General features: G+C 37.5%; 1 protein-coding gene across 1 annotated transcript; it reads right to left on the minus strand.

Moving 5' to 3' along the window:
• Nucleotides 1-8,256: 8,256 nt before the first annotated feature.
• On the minus strand, nucleotides 8,257-13,600 carry LOC149842450 (uncharacterized). Its single transcript, XM_090000665.1, has 5 exons — nucleotides 13,402-13,600; nucleotides 9,613-9,728; nucleotides 8,946-9,003; nucleotides 8,734-8,811; nucleotides 8,257-8,657 (listed from the first exon to the last, which is right to left on the minus strand). The coding sequence occupies exons 1-5, from the start codon at nucleotides 13,598-13,600 to the stop codon at nucleotides 8,464-8,466; spliced, it is 645 nt and encodes a 214-aa protein (XP_089856791.1). The 3' UTR covers nucleotides 8,257-8,463.
• Between the last annotated feature and the right edge of the window lie 7,428 nt (nucleotides 13,601-21,028).

Here is a 21,028-nt window from a genome sequence, read left to right on the forward strand (position 1 = left end):
AGCCGGGCTTGTACAAGCTTTAGAGGCTTTGATCGAGCAAACTATCTTAGCTTGATCAGCCAACCAAGCTTGCCCCGTCTTGCCCCGTCCCGCTTTTTCTTCTCAACTTCAAAATTTTGAAAAAGTCAAGTGTTTGGCAGGCAGCTATCAAAGCTGCCATCACCACCTGTCTTTTGATGTGATAGAAAAGGAGAAAAACAATATTTGTCTCTCACCCACTCTTTTTCTTTGCATCTACCCCCATTTCTCTAGACTCCCCGTCTCACCTATCTATATATAGCAGCAAATGACTCCTGTTGTTGCATAACCCAGAGCTGACGCGGGAGCTAGGTTGGTGCCTTGATTGGCAAGGGTGGGTTAGAGGAGGAGCTTGGCAATGACTCTCTCTCTTGCAACCTTAGAGTTCTTGTTGCTGAATTCGAAGATGAGGGAGAGGAGCTTGGCAATGACTCTCTCTCTCTCTCTCTCTCAGCCTGCTGATCCCGAACCGAGCCCAAGCTAGCTCAATCTGTTATGCTCAGAACGAGAACTGCTAGGGATCGAGCTTGGGCCAGCTCGGTCTGTTGTGCTTAGAATGAGTTCGGCTCAAGCCGAGCCTGAACGCTAATGGCTCAGGCTTGGGCTGAGCTCGATGTAATTTTATCGGCAAACTGAGCTTGTATATGTCAAGCTCGGATCATGTGTATCCCTACTTATAAGTAGGGTTGGTAAAGCTGATTAGTGCATGTTCAGGCCTAGCTTATTTGCCAATTGACCCGAGCTCATGACTCGGTTTTTGTTCGTGTTTAGTCAAGCCACGCTCAAGCTCACCTTGTTGAGGCAAGCCAAATATGTGAGCTGACCCAAATAAAAAAGATTCATGTCATTTATAAGTGAGCTGGCCCATAATATATATATATTATACGTAGAATATATGTCTTATACATTAAGTGTAACGATATGTGGCCATAAGGCCATTAAGAAAATGATTCTCTATTAAAGAAAGATTAAATACTCCTTAATGAGGGGATTTAGGACAGTTGAGAAGGGGCCATCTCAACCGACTGGAATACTATGTGTGCATGAGAGATCGGCCCACCTCTCATGCACGTATGAAAACTAAAACGCATGACAATAAGTTTAGAAATTAAATTAATTAATTACATACATGATAGTGGAAGGAGAGGATCAAGAGAGGGGGGGGGGGGGTCATCAAGAAACAGAAACTAATATAGTGCCATGGTTGTTAAAAAGGGTCTCTCTCGTTCTCTGAAAAGACTTACAAAACTAGAGAAATACAAACAGAGAGACATACATTATCGTTCCTGCAGAGGTTGTAACTGCTCCTATTCTTGGAGATCACAAGCATCACCTCTTCCCCTAACTCATCATCTTTTCTGTCTCTGATTTCGAATGGCCCAACATTGGTATCAGAGCTCCAGGTTGCCACTGTTGCCCGTAGCACCTCTGGTGATCCTCGTACTCACGTGTCTGCTCTAGTCTCCGGTGCGAGGCAACAAGCTGTTTTAAAAAAAATATGGGGATCAAACCGACTGCTATGAGATATTCCCTTCTTTAAATAAGAAGGCCAACAAAGATGGGATATGTCAATCACAAACAGATCTGACCATCTAGGGTGTGGATTTGTTGATCAGAGGACAAATCTGGGAGTCTAAGGTGCAAATTTGTTAATCAAAAGATAGATATGGCCTGCAAGGGAGTAGATCTTCTGGTCATAGGATAGATTCAGCCATCTAAGGCATGGATCTACTGATCAGAGGGTAGATTCGGCCAGCATAGGTGCAGATCTACCCTACGGGTAGTCAGATCTACTGACATTGATAGAGATCTATCGGCCAGAGATCTAAACCTCAACTCAGATAGGAAGAGGAAAAAAAGGAGACAAAGAGGATGTTGGAGCAAGCGCAGCAGAAGTACTCCTTAGAAGGCATGCTGTGGATGGAACTCCATGCTAAGAGAAGAAGAAGAAAAAGAGAAGGAGAAGAAGAATTTTGTGGCTAATTGAGGTTTGCTTCGAAGGCCTTTGATTTCCACAGTTGTATTTTCTGTGTGTGTTCATAGGGGTATTATTATCGCAAAAAATTTTCCTCCTTCTACGAGATAGAAACGATTCTGCGATTCAAACTCGACCAAAGTTTGAAAATTGTTTTTGAAAATTACTCGCCTCCGTTTTTTAAATTTGCGAGAAAATTTCGTAGAATGGGGTTTCCCTGTCGGTACGAGGTTTAACCATTCCTTGCGCTTTTACCAGGGGTAATTGAACCAAAGATCAATGTGTGATTAGCTAGGCTCAAATATTTAAATCATGCTCTATTTTTTAAATGCACAGAGAATCAGGCATGTGCTATGAAGTTTTTAAAGAATGCACATTTGAAAAGATGATGTTTGCTTCCGATATTTGGAAAATACTTGAAAAAATGATGATTATGGGAAAATCATGAATTGCATTAAGAAAGCATTTTCTAAAGAAAAGAAAGGTCGATTTCTGAAGAAATCATGAGATTTTGAAAAATTGATTCATGATAAAATCTCAATGACTTTGAGAAAATCGGTTTCTTGGAGCTTTGAACCTTGAAATTGAGGATGTTAAAACACTAGACAATCATGATTTGAACTAGGAAAACATTTGAAACCTTATTGAAAATTCAGAGTTTTGAGAAAATCAATTTCTGAGAAAGACTTAAAAAATTTTGAGAAAATCGATTTCTCATTGAAATAAATCAATTAAAAGAGGATTTGGCCCTTTGAAATGCTTTCATGATGCGAATTAGTCAATATGAATGAATGAATATAACTTCAAAGAATATTTTCTGAGGAATTTGAGAAATGCAGTGAATGTCAAAATAGCCTAAGAGTATAGGCTAAATGTGACTTATACGAAGATGACAAATATGAGTCTCGTTCGTATTCTAAGTATGGCCAAAAATACAAATTTCACCGAGTTTGTCAACTCCCTAAAAGCTTGTGCACATGTCATTCGTGTCAACCATAGTGGATTTCTTAAATGTGCATGAATAATCATTCTTTAGATATTGGAATTTACGAAAGCAAACTATATGCAATGCCCCTATTCTATGCAGAAATGTAACACTTATTCCAATATTATATTTGCTTTTACATCAATGAAAGAAAAGAAAATAAAATCTTCCTTCTGAATATACCTGCAAAACTAGAAAATGAGTTAGCACAAACATGTAGGTTTTTCCAGATTTATCTGACAATATCAAGAAATTATCGGATTTTATCCGAATATAAACCTTGATTCATACCTCCCTGATATAAATATAAGAAATAAATGATGTTAATGCATGAAAATTCGAAAATAAAGTTTTGGAAATTCGAGATTTAGATGAAAATGACCGAAATGCTCCTGATAGCAAGACTATGGCCTTGAAATTAGGATTTTCAGAAAGAATTTTTGTAAAAATGAGAGTTTTAAAATTCAAATGAATGCAAATAAAGATAAAATCAAACACAAGATAATATGATATGATTATATGCATGCTAAAACCCTAAAAATATAAAAATATAATTAAAATATCAAATTTTGCTTGTATTTCGTGTGAATCAAGCATTTATTTTGACAGTTTGACTAACACACATGGCAATTGAACTCAAATTTACACCAAATTTGGCATGAACTACATTGATCCTAAAAATAGAATAGAATACGAAAATCAATTTTTTTGTCATTATTTCAATATGAAAATTAATAAAAAAACCTAAAAATGCATGATCTTGCCTACAAGCTTGCACCTACTCTAATGACAGTCTGATTTCAGGTACTAACTTACCATAGAAAATCACCAAATTTTACAAGGTGACAGTAGACAATTAGATAATGATGTTTGCCTTTTATAGACTTGGGATTCGACTTATGGTCGGAATCCGGCAACCTTGAGATCCCAGGCAAACTGACAGGCTTTTCTAAAAATTAGAGGAAAAATAGTAAACAGTAACCAAAATTCCTAAAATTTTAAAGAAAAATTACAGACAAACAGAGAAGCATGTCCTCTTTTTACAATTTTGTCATTGAACCTACAGTTGCAGAGGACACACTAGATTATCCGGGATCTAAATCTAATGAAATTGTGATAATAAGAAATCAGCATGAAAACTTTTAAATCTTGGAAAAATAGAAACCTAAATTCTAAAGTCCTGAAATTCTGAAAAATGATATAGGACATCATGAGGATCAATTCCTTTTTTGACAGACAGAACATACGACTTATAGGTCAAAAAGCCATAATCAATTTAGGTCAATCTAAGGCTCTAACGACCTGTAATAAGCTTGATACAATGGTCTGTAAAACCCGATTTTTGAAAGATAGCAACCTTTATCAGAAAAATCCAGTAAAATTTAGTGAAATACTAGATTTCTCTGGGAATCCACTGTATTTTACAGATGGTGAATCGAATCTCCCACGAGGGAGATCTCATATTAACAAGTCTTCTACAGGTATGCCCAATGTTTTCACAGGGTTAAAAACCTAGTTCAGTTTTCAATTTTTAAGATAGGGCTGCAAACCTCAAATCAATCCGAGTTTTTGGCAGAAAATTGAGAATATAGACATGCTTTCAACATAAAATTTGCAGGATTTACTGATGAAAAGTTTTTACATAAAATAATGAATGGATTGGGCACCTGAATTAACCTCTACAAACTAAAAGATATATATTATCGAAACTAAACAAGATACTTATAAAACAATAACATAAACTAAATACAATGCCTAAAATCATGCAATCTACATGAAACAGTAATAAAATGAAAGAAGGTTCAGGAGATATAATGTTTATTTAATGTTGGCTATTGACGGGAGGGATCTGATCCATCCATTGAACGGATCCCCTCCACTATGCAGCCCATAGTCATGAGAAGCCCATGTTCTATTCCATGAATGATGTCGTTCAGCCATGTGAATCTAGTTTTGGACTAGATTCACATTGGATTCATAAAAAGAAAAGGATGAAACGGATTTAGGCTTACTTGGATCGGTTGGAGGGGGGCAGCTATGGTGGCTGCATCGGTTGAAGGTTGTTGTTGCTAGAGGAAAGAAGGGGATGTTGTTGTAGTGGAGCTAGAGAAAGGCAACCTGCTGTCTCCTTGTGTTTGCTAGATGTTGGCTGCAGCAAGTAGCTACTAAGTGGATAGAAAGACTGGAACGATGGATGTAGTTGGTTGCTGCCACAGTTGATGTGGCTGGAGCAATGGAGGTAGTTGGTGCCAAGGAGAGCTGAAGGTGGTTGGGCTTGAAAGAGAGTGAGAGAGAAGGATAGAGGGAGAGAGGAGATAGGGTTAGCCAAAGGAGAGAGAGCTGGAGAGAAAAGTCCAACCGTGTATTGCCTGTGTGATTTAGCAAGAGGAAAAGACATTAAGGAGAAAGGAAGAAAGGAGGGAAAGAAAGAAGGAAAGAAAGGGAGGAAGGGAAAGAAGAAGGAAAGAAGAAAAGGGAAGAAAAGAAGGAGAAGGGGTTGGCGACAAGGAGGAAGGAAGAAAGGGAGAAAAAAGGAAAGAAAAAAGGAAAGAAAGGGAAGGAAGAAGGAAGAAGAAAAGAAAGAAAAGAAGAGAAGGAGGAAAGGGAAAAGGGAGGGAAAAGGAGCAAAAAGGAAAGAAAAAGGAGAGGGAGAAGAAAAATCTGGAAATTTTTTATTTTTATTTTTTTATTTTTTGTTTTAAGTGTGGCGCCACCCTGGAGTGGGCCCACACGGTTTTTAAAAAGAATTTCAAAGTGGGGCGCCACATTGGAGTGGGCCCACATGGTTTTTTTGAAAAAAATATTTTAAAATAAATACAACCAAAAATTTGCATGACGTCTTTGTGACAGGTCTGACGCAAATGTATGGAGCAAACCTACCAATCTAAAACTTTTCAATTCTAGTAGGTTCGCATAGGGCTTGTGAACTTCAAAAGCTGCACACATTTGATATGTGAATCTCCTTTGTTGGGATTCAACTTAACCAAGTTTGCAATTTTTTTATGTGAATTTCATTAGTACTGTGAAATGTTCATGTCAATCTCTTTTTTATTGAGATGCAACCTTCAACGTACATATCTATCATGCAAACATTAGTGGGTTCACTTGTATGACAGGTTAAAATTGTTACACTAACCTTGTGAAAATGGATTTCAGAAAAGAGATCTCAATCCTAGAGGCACGTTCTTAAGATCGCTATCTTTAGAACTTCAATCGCCCCATTACGGGAAGACCGAAGATGCGAAAAGGGGTTTGATGCGACTGAGTTCCCAGGATACAACTAGGCTTGAACCTTCAGAGAGTCACTACTTCGCAAGGACAGATGATCTCTACCCACTTGTACTCTGCAAGCCAAATCGAGAAGAAGGAAGAAGAAGAATTTGGAGAGTCGTAAAATTCTTGTCTCTCAAAAGACAAAAATAGAAAATATTTATAGACTTTTAGAGAGGCCAAAACGTTTTGCGATAAATGAGATTAATGGCCATAAATCTGACGGTTTGAAAATAGGACAAAAAAGTACCTGAACGGTCACCCACCTTTGACTGTCAATCAAAAGCCTCCAAAACCGCCCAACAGTCACAATGCAACATTAACTCGATATGCATGCAACTTAAAGCTTTTCAAACGGCCAGATAACTCAAACCGAAAAGCAAAACGGATATTTTCACCTCATAAGTGCAAAGTGCGCCATCAAAACATCACATTGCGCTTCAAGCGCCCTTGTGCGCGTGCGCGCGCCTGTGCGCGAACGACGCGTCCGTTACTGCACGATGCGCAACAATGTCCGCAATCCACCTAAAGAATCAAGGCTTACCAAAGTAAATAATAGATAGCAAGTTCTCTATTTAAACCTCTTGAAAAACTTTTCTCTCTTAGATATGGGACTAAACTTTTTCAAAACTCTTTTGGTAGTAATCATTAATATTTTAAAACTTTCCTAACAAAAATGACCTAAAAAGGTCAAGAATCAAACATTTTGAACATCAAGAGGATTTCAACAATTTGTTAAGCATTTTTTAAATTGTGCCATTTTACAAGAACATGAAGGCTCGACAGAGAATCCTATGAGCAGTATCCATTGCAACTGAGAGACCATCCATTGATAGTCCCGGATGAACAGTTTACAAGTGGATATGAATTGGAGGAAGATGACCTACCTCCAGTTCAGATATGCCTTCCACCACATTCACCCATGACCAATGAGGATCATAATTGTAGGGCTTAGGGCCGAAGTACACCCTGGACTGTTTGATCCATCATGGCTTTGAACCCCCTTAAGATTGGGGGGGTCACCATTAGAATGAGGACTCGGACATTGGCTTGCCGTTAGGGAACTTGACCGCTCAACCAGATTCAGTTTGTCTAATATCAGAAGCATGTAAATAAGCACATGCAACCACTGAAGGAGTCTCAAAGAATCGGGTCTGACCTGGACCGCACCTGTACCATACATGATAGGGACAAGGTTTGGTGGAGGACCCGTTAAGAATTCAGGTGGGATCCAAAGGATCCAATTAGTACATGGAAGATTGGAATGGTTTATGAAATTTCATATCAGACCTGTGTCTGACCTGACTTCTAATTGAGATCCATAACTTTTCAATGTAAAAAATATACAAAATATTATTTTAACTGTATGAACCAGCTCTGGTTTATGTAATCTTTATAGGATCCCAGTATGGTTTTTCCTACCAGCAACTTAAAGTCGGATCCAAGTCTGGACCCACCCAGGTCGACTTCTTGTCACCCCTCCACTGAATGCAAAATTCCAAATTTCCATGGGTAGCATCTTTCTCTTTTTTTCCTTTTCTTTTTAGCCGGGGAGAAGTATCATGATATCCAATCATAATAATGGAACTGAAAATTGTTGAAGCATGAATTTTTGTACCAGTAGTGAGAATGCCATTAGAATTCGCATAAAGGATTATAACACACCCCTTGGCGTTTTCAAATCAAACAGTTCCAATTTTTTCTGCTAATTTTGTACGCATAGTAGTTTCATACGTTATCATCAGTACAAAGATAACCAATACCTTGTACAAGATAGTACGATATGAGCGTATCCATAAAAATGCATCAGCAACACAGTGGGACTAATAAACATGAGATCTTGATAAATGAGTTGGAATCTCAAGGAACAAAGATGCTGATCTAGTCACATATGAAAAGTTTTCTGCGTCAATGGTCAAATTCATTATCTGATCAAGACCAAAGGCATCCATTTAAGTTTTTTTTTGGAAAATCATATATCACGTATGAAAGTATGAGACCCTTTTCACAGTAAAATCACCTACAACAAGGTCATCAACATCGACTATTAGCATCGTGAAGCAAACAAATTGTTGCTTTTCTAGCACTCTCTGTGAAGCCAAGATGGACTGGCATCAACAAGAATTTAAAAAGCGTATACAAATTAAGGAACCGTTTGCCAAAGACCACCATCAAAATCTCAACTCTCTTTTTCAAATTGCATCATCAATACTAGCTACAGTGGCAAAAGCAAGACAGGGCATGGAATAAATTCAGCCAATAGATTCCCATCCACATGCTTTGAGTGGATGGCTTCCATGCTCAGGACTACCAAGTCAAGATTTAAATCATCAGCAACCTCTCCTATAATTGCTGTTGGTTTCTTGCCTTCTCCAAGTCGCTCCAACAACCCGAACTCTTGAAACCCACCTAAATCACGAAATGACTGTCTTCATCATTTCAGCCAAGAAACCATTCAATTCTAATATAAACCAATAAGACTAACCTTCGGAAAGATGCCACCGGATGCTTGACAGTTGAGTTTCGTGCTCTGGTATTGACTCCTTCAATTTTTCATCAATAACTGCAAGGAAAATCAAGTTCTATATGCCTTGAAATCCTGCAGTCATAATTTTGACCAAAGCACCAGTCTCTACAACTTAAAAGGATTTACTATTTGCATGAAAATCAAGAAGTTTCGGGAAGGCGTAAGCATACCAACAACAGTAATGTCTGCCCCAAAGTTCTTGGCCAAAGCTGTTGCAGTTGCTGTAACCTAAACATGCAATTGCAGAAATTACATGACAGCATTAAAAATGTTCAAGGAATGATGAATACCAAACTCTAGCATGAAAGACAGATGACATCAGGATGCTGATAGAAGCAGGTTGTGCTTGCAGTTTGTAGCTGAAAATCTCTCTAAAAGCTACTTTGGCTGATATAGCCTTTAAATACCTCTGAAAATGATGTAACAATAACGAAGGCTATATCTAAAGGCTGATATCAACAATTTATATGTGATTGGTGAGTCTGCCCTATGCAAAGAAGCAAACCAACTACCAAATTAAAATTTTGTGAATTCACTCTTTTAGGTGTGTTTGGCTGTGCAGCAGGGCTTTCTTGCTGCACATCCTCAACTGCACAAAGTACTACTGTGATCAACAACACAAAGCCTAGTCAACTCTACACTAATCAGCTGCCAGAAAGCCCACACCATATAATCCTTACAGATCTCATACTAAAGAAAAAGACAAGTTAGATAGGCCACCAATTTTTCCTTTGTAAAGAAAAGGTCTACACTTAGTCTACTTGGATCTAGAACTATTTACTAATGAAATATCTGATCAATTATAACAAAATTTTGGCTCCATAAAATGGAATCGACCTGTCGTGTTCCTTCAGATAGGTAAGGATTGCGGTCAGTGATGGGAAGAAGCACATGCTTGAATTGGGTGAAAGAATCTGCACCAACATTATCTCCAGATTGCAGTTCTGCCCTGACTGAACACTCAAACACAAGAAGTATTTTAGTGGCAAATCCAAAAGATCTACCATGCAATGGGTAGGCAGAAGATGTTCAATAATTTGGATATATATATATATATATAAGCTTGAAATTTTAGAGTGAAGAAATTTCAGAAATATAAAACTACTTGACTAACTAATTGATCAAATAAATTGATACCCAAGAGTTAACCATATCTCATAAAGATGTTAAGTGGAGGACGTTGAAAGTTAAGCACGAAAATAACAGGAATAAAGGAAAGTAAATAAAATAGTTCATCCATATTTATTTGTAAATCAAGTAGGAAAGCAGAAAATTTAAGATAGTGAAGACAAGTTGGAAGCATAGATTCCCCTGATATAATAAACCCCCTCAGCAGTCAAAATAGAAACAAACTTGAAACAACTTGCACAACCATGGGAATGAGAGAATGGAAAAGAAGCAATCTAACATTAAACTATGTCAGAACCCCCAACCAAGTCTACATAATTAACCAACTCAATAAGCTATAGAACAATAAATATAGGGATAGAAGCTTGATGCATCTAATGATAAAAATAATAACTTCAACACAGACAACAAAAGAACAGTCAAAGCATAATAATTACTGTCAATGTTGAACTAGAAATACACATGAACCCATTTGCACTACAATGATACAATGGCAAGAAAAAGATACAAAATCCTCCATTATTTTGATGAACAACTAGATCACAACCCCAGTCAGCATCTGCATAATTAACCAACTTCATAGGTGTTCATAACAATACAAGAAAATATGCAGATAGCAGCTGGATACATCTAACAAATGAGAAGAGACATGGCTAACAGAAGTAAGAGCCCAATTTATAAGTCTTAATAGTAGATGAGACACTGAAGTGCACCTAAAAAGTGATAAAATAACAAATACACATGGAACAATTTTATGCTTCTGCCCAGTGATGCCACCTTGCTCGTGAGTATATGCCCCTCTTTTAAACAAAACAACATATCTAGACTAAAGTGGAAGGTTGAGCATCAACGTATAGCAGAAATCATAAATAAGAGATGTAAAAACAAAATTATGCATATTGGATACTTAGAAAATAAAACATGGCAAAACACCCTTAAGCAAGAATACATCTGATTGAACCAATATCCACTCTAACGAATTCAAAACACAGTAGCCAATAAAACATGATATATTTATGCACGCTATTTCTTCTATGGTTCATGCAGCCAAGTGACAGTTTTAAATTGACACAAGTATGGAACCACTTGTGTATATGGCTTATGGAGCACAAGTATACAAAATACTACTACCAAATACATGTACACAATCTGGTTATTTATCAAGCTTTCAAGTTAGCCATCCAAGTAGGAAATTCATCAGTGACTACCACAGTTCTGGGATCAGCTAATTTTGAGTTGAAATAACAGCAGAAAACCTATCAAGGAAATAGAAGAATGCACATCAAGACAGTCAACGAGGGTAATGAAAGAGACAGGAAGAAATATATTTAATACAGCTTATACTCATTGGGTTCAGACTGAGGGAAAAAAAAGGAAAGACCTACACTCTACTTGGAATCTCCCTATAATCTGTGCCCAAGGTGCACAAGCACAGCCAACCAGATGTCATAAAAGAAAGAAGAGGAACAGTTACAAATTGAAGATACAAGATATATAGTCCCAGCCAACTCTAACACCCATCCCACTCTCCCTCCACACACACACACACTCATGCATGCATGCATGCACGCACATGTATTGGGATCCTGGTGGTTTAAGGGCTTAACTTTATGTACTTTAATCACCCTAGGGATTTTTGGTGTATTGGTTAGGTACCTAACATTTGGTATCAGAGCAACCACCATGTCTCGAGTTCAAATCCTGAAAGGGGCGACCTAAGAAAAGGGCTACCTGGACTAGAGTAAGAGCTGCCAAAAATGGAAAGGGCTACCTGGAGTTGAGGCTAGAGAGAAAGTCATCCTAGAGCGGGCTGTCGAGGATGTCAGCTGAAGAGTGTGATGGGTTGTTAGGATCTTGGTGGTTTAAGCACTCAACTTTACTAATCACCCTAAGGATTTTTGGTGTATTGGTTAGGCACCTAACACGGGCGCGCGCACACACACACAAAAAAAAAAAAGTGGAAGGCTATGGAAATATGCAGATTTAGACCAATACAATAGGGTTGGTAAATGAGATGAGCTTCAATGTTCAAGCTTAGGTCTTGCCTGTGGCAAGCGGAGCTGATCTCAAGCTCATGACAAGCCAGAGCTAAACGAGGAGAGCACAAGTTGGGTTGTTTACCAGAAAGTAGATTGTCTCAAAGATGGAAGTAATAGGATTTGAACTCTACACGTATTGAGATAAGCTTGAGCTGGCTGGCTTACAAAAAAAGTTCATTGTTTTGAAGGTGGAAAATATAGGAATTAAATTTTGAATCTATTCAAAATGACTCACATGTCACAATCGGACGATCCAAGAGCCGATTACTACAGAATCAAGCCCGTAGAACACATCCGTATGGCCAGAATTTCAAAACATAAATGAAAAAAAAATCCAAAATGCCATTTTGTGCTGCAGTTTATAGGATTTTGGTTTGTAGGATTGCATTACTCATGTAAAATATATCTAAAAAATATTTATTACTATTTAACAAGTCTACATGAGCTGAAACAAACACCTGTTGCTCTTTCTTCGGCTTGCCAAGCTTGTTTCACAAGTTCAAACCAGCTCTTTGCAAGTTCAGTACAAGCTGAGCCACGGACAGCTCGTCTCTTTTCGCACCATACAATATGAAAAGCGGCATACAATCATCCTCTGGCATAGTTACGTTCATGGGCTCAATCGTCTACCAGACCATCAAAAAGCTACAAAGGGTCATAAATGATCAGTGTTATTCTCCCATTCTAGTAAATGGGTAATGACATTAGTCCATTAACACCACAACATCTTCAAATAAGAGAAACCATCCTTGATTGGTTACCAGAAGAAAAACTCTATCTTGTAAGACCAAGAAACAGAAGAAAATAACCCATATCCAATTCATCCATGCTTAGGCTAAAACCCATGCTTCAGGCAAAATCCAAGCATACCACTCAAAAGTCAAAACCACCACAAATGCAGAAGCATAAATATAAAACACGCACATAAGCAAAAAAGAACAGAAAAGCAAGAGAGAGAGAGAGAGAGAGAGTTGCTATTCAGATAATGAAAGTGAAATAAAGCAAAACCAAATCAACCAATCTTATCATAATGGGCAGTAAACTGCAAAAACAAAAAGACCCCAAAATATTACTTTCCTCAAAGCAACTACCATATTTTCAGTCAACAACAACAACTACGCCTTCATCCCAAAATAATTGGGGTCGGCGATATGAACCAAAAAAGAAAATCATTTTGGGTCTTCCACATGAATCCTTCTCCTCCAATCATTTATATCCAATGCCATGTCCTCGGTGAGGTTCAAAGCATTCATATCCTTTCTTATCACCTCCATCCATGTCTTCTTAGGCCTACCCCGACCTCTTTTACCTAATATATTTTCTCATTTCTCCATCCTTCTAACTGGAGCATCATTAGGCCTTCGCCGAATATGTCCCATCTGGGCCAACTGCCCTTCTTGATTTCAAGCAACTGTAACGATCAAAAATCGTGAAAAAACAGCGGAGTTAAGAGACCAACCTGAAGATGGTACTGCAGAATTGTGGAGAGGCCTAGACCAGCGAGTGGTGGTGCCAGAGAAACGTGGATGGAAGCGAGTGTGACGGCCAATCGCAGCGAGAGGGTGGCTGGCAAAAGAAGACAGTCTGATTACGGGCATTTCTGCTATTGCAGAGGAAGCGAGCGGCAGATGCAGAGAAGAAGAGTGGGCGAACGCCATCATTAGATAGAAACTCCTCAGAAAGAAGATATTGCAGATAACTGCAGAGGTCTCTCTCTCTCTCTCTCTCTCTCTCTCTCTCTCTCTCTCTCTCTCTCTCGGATTTTATCTGTATTTTGTGTCTATTTTTGGCTTATGTGTTCTTTGTCTTGTTTGTCGGTTTCAACGGTTGTTGAACCTGTCGTAATGTTGATATCTTTGATTCGGCTCTCTCTCTCTCTCTCTCTCTCTCTCTCTAAGGTATTATCTAGACCGTCAGATATGAAAACACAATTCTAGAATCGAAGAAATGTTCGGGACCAAGCTCTCATGGAAGAGCTGCATGCCATCAGTTGGAGCTGTTAACGCGCTAGATCCAGAGCTGGACCTGGTTGATGAGACTGGGAATCTGGAACCATCCACGTCAACTGTTTAGACTAGGGGTGGGCAACGGGCCGGCCCGTCAATTGTCGGGTCGAGCAAAAGGCTAGATTTGGGCTGAGCTAAAAAGGCCTGATTCGGGCCGACCCATTGGGAGAACCCTAGCCCACTGTTATGACCTTGCATGATGGACCAACAAAAACTCGAAATTTGAAGGTTGTATCCAGTTGAAAGCACGTCACAATCTGGATGATTGTGATCAAGAGGCTCAATTCGGACGTTGTCTGCAGCCAAACTGGGTGTACCTCACGAAGGAGTGACTAAAGACATGAACCCAGCCACTGAGATGGATGAACTGCAATGGTGGGTCCGGTAGAAGTCAGCATGTTGATCACTGACGCAGGTTATCACAGTCCATCGACTGTGATCACGTGACCTGGTTTGGGCTCGCGTTGCGAACAATGTGCGCTGGGTGCATTGCTAAAACCTTGCGGCAAGGAGTTACCACGCACAATACCCGAGGTAGAGACAATTAGGCTGGTGCGGGAGGGCTGGTGGGGTTGTTAGTCAGGATCAAGTGCCCCTGTTTGGGCCGAGATTGTGAACAGGGGAGGTCGGATCCTCCCGAGGCAATGGGTGTGTTGGGATCACCTCACGGAATGGAGTAGACTTGCCAAACACCATAGTCGGGGGAGGTTGAGTCGTTGCAGGGTGCCCGTTCTAAGTTGGCCTCTTGCAGACTGTCGACTGGGTATATCGATTGACGCACGCGACACGCAGGTGAAGGCGCAGTGTGTGGAGTGTGCTTGCAATGGTTGTGTGTGAGGCGTGTGTGTTGCAGGCGAAGCACAGATGTGTGTGTGCTTGAGCACGCATACTCAATGTGCAAAAGTGACCACCAAAAGCGAAGACGGGTAAACCGAGTATGCACCAGGGACTGTGTGTGAGTGTGGGGTGTGTGTTGTGTAACACCTACAAAATTTTAAATAATTATTAAATAAATAAATTTGAATTTTCATGTATCGAATTTGAGTTCAATTTTCATTTAAATTAGAGTTTTTTTAATGTTAATTTGAGTTTGAATCTCAAGTTAAATTGAATTTCATTCAAAAATTAATTTCAATTTGTCGTTTGAGATTTAATTTCAATTTGAATTTAAGTTTTAACTTAATTTCAATTTAAGTAAATTTGGAATTGATTAAACATGAATTTGAGATTTAATTTAAATTTGGATTTGATTTAGAAGTTAATTTTGATTCAGATTGGATAAGGATTTAACCTAAATAAAATTTGGATCAAATTTGGATTTAAAATTCAATTTAGAAATTTATTGAGATTTTGAATTAAGAAATTAAATTAATTAATTAAGCAAGTTGGATGCCAACCACCTCATGTGGGTCTATCCTACTTGTCAAAAGTATTATACTTACTTTACTTCTAAATTACCTAGAAATCCCTACATTTAACTAAATCAAATATCTTTTAGTTTTCTAATTCAAGAAATAGGCTTAATAGGATAATTAGATTTAGAAATTTATTTAATGTAGTTTATCCCTTAAATAGGCCCCTCTTAGATGGCAGAATCAAAGAGAGGAGCGTGTCCCCTCCTATCTTTCCAAATTACTCCATATAGCAACAAGAGTCAAATCATTAGATAATTTTCAAAAAAAATAAGAAATAAGATTAGCTAAGAATTTCTAAAAGAAAGGCATGAGTTTGTTATCATCGCAAAAAAAATCCCTTCTCTTGCGAGAGAGAAACGAATTTCGCGAGTCAAACTCGACCAAAGTTTTGAAAATAGTTTTGAAAATTATTCGCCTCCGTTTTGAAAATTTGCGGGAAAATTCTGTGGAATGGGATCCGCCTGTTGGTACGAGGTTCAACCGTTCCTGGCGCCTTTACCAGGCGTAATCGAACCAAGGATCAAATGTGTGCTTTGACTAAGTTAAATTATCTAAATTATGCTCTATTTTTTCTAAAATGCACAAAGAATCAGACATATGCTATGGAATTTTGAAAAATAATGCATGTTTGAGAAAATATGATGTTTGCTTGGAAAATTGAAACACATTTGGAAAATGACTGAAAAGTACTTAAAAATTGAATTACTGGGGAAATCATTGAATTTCATTGGAAATTGGAAAATGAATTCTCAGGCAAACTTGGACTTTGGGAAAATTGATTTTGAGATTTGGATAGCTTTTCTAAAGAAATGGATTTGAGAATTCTGAAAAAAATCAGGAAGTTCATTGGAAAATGATTTTTAAAATGGAAAATGGATTCTCAGGAAAATCAGATCTTTGAGAAAATCAACTTTGACATTTGAGAATGTGGAAATCTTGAAAAATCATGATTTTGAACTTGGGAAACACTTTGAAATATCATCTGAAAATTCAGAGTTCTGAAAAAATCAAATCCTGAGAAAGACTTAGAAATTCTTGAGAAAACTGCTTTTTCTGAAATGGAATTGGGAAACGATTTTGAAAATGATGCAAATTGAATGAATGAATGAATTTGAAAGAGAATTTCATTGAAGAATTGAAAAATCCTTTTGAAATTTTGAGAAATGCAGTGCATTTTTTAAGTTAGCCTAAGAGTGTAGGCTAAATGTGGCTAGTACGAAGATCATAAATCTTGGTTTTCTTCGTATTCTGACTATGGCCATAAATACGAATCTCACCCAGTTTATAAACTCCATAAGAGCTTGTGCACGTGTCATTCGTGTCAACCATAGTGAATTTGGAAAAATGTGCATGAATGATACATCATACATCAGAATTTAAAATTTTCAGAAATTAAACTATATGCAATGCAGTCCTATTCTATGTAAGAAATATAAATTCTTATTCCAAATTATTACATTTGATATTACATTGAACTGAAATAAAACAAGAAAATAAAATCTTCTTCTTGGATGTTCCTGCAAAACTAAAAAACCTGTTAGCACATAAATGGAGGTTTTTCTGAATTTATCCAAAAATATTGGAAATTATTGGATATTATTTAGTTATAAACCCTAATTCATACCCCCCTTGATATAAACATGAGAAATAATGAATAAAATTCGAAAATAAACTTGGAAATTCGAAATTGGGATCAAAATGACCAAAATGCCCCTAATGACCTTGAAATCAGGGTTTTCTGGAAGAATTTTTGTAAATTTTGGAATTTTGAAAATCAAATAAAATAAATCAAATACAATATGATGAAATATGATGATATGCATGAAAATTTATGGAATTAACAATTGAAATTTCGAAATTTAGGTCAAAATGACCAAAATGCCCCTGATAACCAGACTATGGCCTTGAAACCAGGGTTTTCTGAAACAACTTTGGCAAAAATTTGGAAAATTGAAATGAAAATGAGATTGAAATTAACCCTAATATGACATGACATACTTATTTACATGAATAAAACCCTAAAATGGCAAAAATATCATAAAATATCAAATTTAACTTGATTTTCGCCAGATTTTCGCTTCTGAATTTAAAGACAAGCTAACATATAAAGCAAATGAACTTGGATTTGAGTCAAATTTAGCACGGACACCTAGACTAACCCTAAAACATAATGGAGCTCCAAAATCTATTTTTTTGTTATTTTCTTAATATGGAACATAGCTAAAAATCCTAAAAAATCAAAATTTTGCCTAAAATATTGATTCTAAATTGAATTTAGGATATCAAACTTCCATAAAAATTTCCCAAATTTTATGGGGTGACATAGGATAGTTAGGCAAATATTGTTTCCTTTTACACATTCTGATTTTGACCTATGGTCGGAGCTGTACAGCTCCGACAAGTCGGATCAGAATCCGACGACTCTAGGATTTGAGGGAAACAAACAGGTTTCGGGAGAAAATGTGGGGAAAATAGCATAGTGATGGGAAAATGGCTGAGATTGTTGGAAAATGTCCCTGACAAACAGAGAAAAATTTTCTCTTTTCACATTATTGGGATTAGGGTTACGGATTGGAAATGGGCACACTGTTATCAGAGACCCAAATCTCTAGAATTTCTAGATATTGGAATCTGTCAGACAGAAAAAACAATTTCTGGAAAAATACTTGGATAATCCCAAAAAATTCTGAATTTTAGTAAATCACAAAGTAATGAGTTAGGAACAACTTTCATGTTAAAGTTTTGACAGACAGACTACGGGTTGAGCGGACACAACACATTAGAGTCGGTCTATACCCTGAGAAAGAGAAATTGAGGTTTTCCCAATGGTCTGGAAAAATAGATTTTTAAAAGAGGGCAAATCTACCTATAAAGATCCTAAAATTTTCAGACAATTAGTTGATTTTACCGTAAATCTACTGTAATTTTTAGGAGAGGATTTGAATCTTCCATTTTGGGAATCTCATAGGTTCTTGTCTGCTAAGACAGAAATTGAAATTTCTAGGAAGTTCAAAACCCAACTCGGTTTTGGATTTATTTAATGGAATTTCAGAACTTAAATTAGTCCAGATTTTTGCAGAGAAACAAATACAAAACACAATCATCTACCATAAAAATTTTGATATTTATAAACGAGATATTGAACATGAAATATTAACTGGGCTTTACATAATAAAAAAAAATGAAATCCTAAGTTAGACACTAATGAAAACAATATTGAGTGTTATGAAATAAAAAATAATACTAAATGCAATACTTGAGAATAAAAAATAAAACAAAACCAGCAGAAGAGGCATGATTTATATTTGCTTTTATGTCAGCCATTGAAGTGAGAAACTTCATCCATGGAACGGATGAAATATTTCACTCGATAGCCCTATTATGACAAGAAAGACAAAAAAGAAACAAAGATATGAAATTTTAATGAACAAGAGGCCTCACCTTGGAAGAAAGGCTTGTACTTGCTGGATGCCAAAGGGAGTTGTTGGTGATGCTGCTTCCGGATGGAGGTGATCCTTCAAAACGTGAAGATGGTGGGAGGAATGCTGCACGGTTGAAGAAGATGGCAGTCACCGTGTGATCGCCTTGAAGGTGGCTGTCTTGGAGAAGTGAAGACGCTGTGGTGAGAGAGGATGATGCACGGTCGGGGAAGATGGTAGCCACCGGTGGGAGCTGCTGCTGTGTTGCTGTAGAAGGCTGAAGGTGGAAGCTTGGTGGCCTCAATGACTGGAACCCAAATTGAAGGGGCTGTTGTGTGAGGAGATGAAGAGAAAGGGGGAGAGAGATGTGCGTGAGAGGTTGAGCGTGAGAGCCTTGGAAAAAAAACCAAAAAAATAAAGGTGAAAACTTTGGTTTTTATGAAAATTGGGGCTATGGTTTTTAGAGAGATTAATGAGAGAGAGATCCAGCCGTAGGAGTGTGTGGAAATAGAAAGGGAGCAAGGAAGAAAAGGGAAAGAAGGATGGGAAGGAAAAGGAAAGAAGAGGGGAAGAAGGAAAAGGAAAGAAGAGGAAGGAAGGGGAGGAAGAAGGGCCGGAGGAATCCACGTGAGTGGAAGAAGAAGGGAAAGAAGAAGAAAGAGAAAAGGAAAGAAAGAAGAAGAAAAAGAAAAAGAAGGGAGAAGGAAAAGGGAAAGAAAGAGGGAGGGAGAGGGTTGTTGGTCGACCCCCTTGTGGGTCCCACCTTAGATAAAAAAGAAGAAAATAAAAAAAAATAAAGAAGAAAATATAATAAACATTTTTTTCTTTTTATATGTAAATTAAAATGGAAAATGCAAATGGATGGGCCATCTCAGAGCGGGTCCAAATTCCACTTTTGAAATTCATTTTGACGATTAGAGGGTTAAAATAGTCTTTTCAGAAAATTTCCAGACGAAATGAGCTCAGATTCTGAAGTTCAATACCTCGTTGCAAAGCAAATCCAGTGTAGAATTTGAAATTTTGATTTTGAAAGAAATCCATATTGTTTTTCTTGAGAAAATATTTCCAAATTTAGAATTCTGGGGGTAAAAATGTCAATTTTGGAAACCCGGGGTTTGAAATTGATTTCTGAAAACTTTTAAAACTCGATCTGGATTGAAATTTATAAAACTGGAGCCATGGATTTCGAAAATGAAATGAAATGTGATAAAGTGTTATGAAATGCTGAGAAATGATATGAAATGATGAGAAATGACATGAAATGCTATGCAAAATGCAGACCCTGAATGAAGAATTTTGGATGTTAGACCCCGATTGGCAGCTGTACCAGTTTAAAAAGCATTAAAATTGGTAAAATTTGCAAAATGGTTGAAGAAATGGTTTTCAGGCGCTACCGAGCTAGAGTGACACTGGAAATTAGGGTCTGATTTAAATTAAACTGAAATGAGTTGGATTGAGCTGAGTTTTAGAACTCAAGTAAACTGACCAGACATTGACTCAACTGACCTTTCCGACTAAATTTTCAAGAAAATCTGTCATTTTTAGAGAAACGATACGGAATGGTCACTAGAGTAAAGTGAATTACGAATTTGAGTTGGGTTTGAGCTAGAACAAAGATCAGTAATACTGACATGGACTAAAATTGAAGCTTGAACACTAGCTCAACTGACTGAATTTAGCTTAATTTCAGCTGAAAGAGCTGAAAGAGCTGAAAGAGCTAAAATGGGCTAAAATGGGCTCTTAGACACTTGGAAATGGTTTTGAACTGAAATTTAAGCGCTTTAACTTCTGATGAGCTCAAGCTAGACTCTGGGGAGTATGATTGACTGAGAATGACTGATTCGGAGACAATTGACTTGGATTTGAGTGAGAAATGAGCTCATTTCTGAAGAAATGATCCCATTTTTGCAGGAATGGTCAGAAATGAAAATGGTATGTTCATTGTGAGCTCAGATGAGCTTGAAATGACTGATATTCTAAATGTTCTGAACTGACCAATGAGCTTGGTTGACTTCGAATGACTGGGGTCCGTGATGACTTAGGGGCAAAATGGTAATTTTTTTAGTGAAATGGGTAAAGTGGTGATTTTTTTAAACTGACTCAGGGTTTGACTCCTACACTGACCTAACAGGGTTGGCACTGCACGAGGGATGTGTCTGAAATGAGTGTGGAAAATTTGGGGTGTTTACAGAGTTCCAATATCATAAGTGTTTGAGCAACCACAAATTTGATCAATTACCCTTTGT

The sequence above is a fragment of the Nuphar pumila genome, chromosome 3 (assembly GCF_984573655.1).
Source record: "Nuphar pumila chromosome 3, dmNupPumi1.hap1.1, whole genome shotgun sequence".
Classification (NCBI taxonomy): domain Eukaryota; kingdom Viridiplantae; phylum Streptophyta; class Magnoliopsida; order Nymphaeales; family Nymphaeaceae; genus Nuphar; species Nuphar pumila.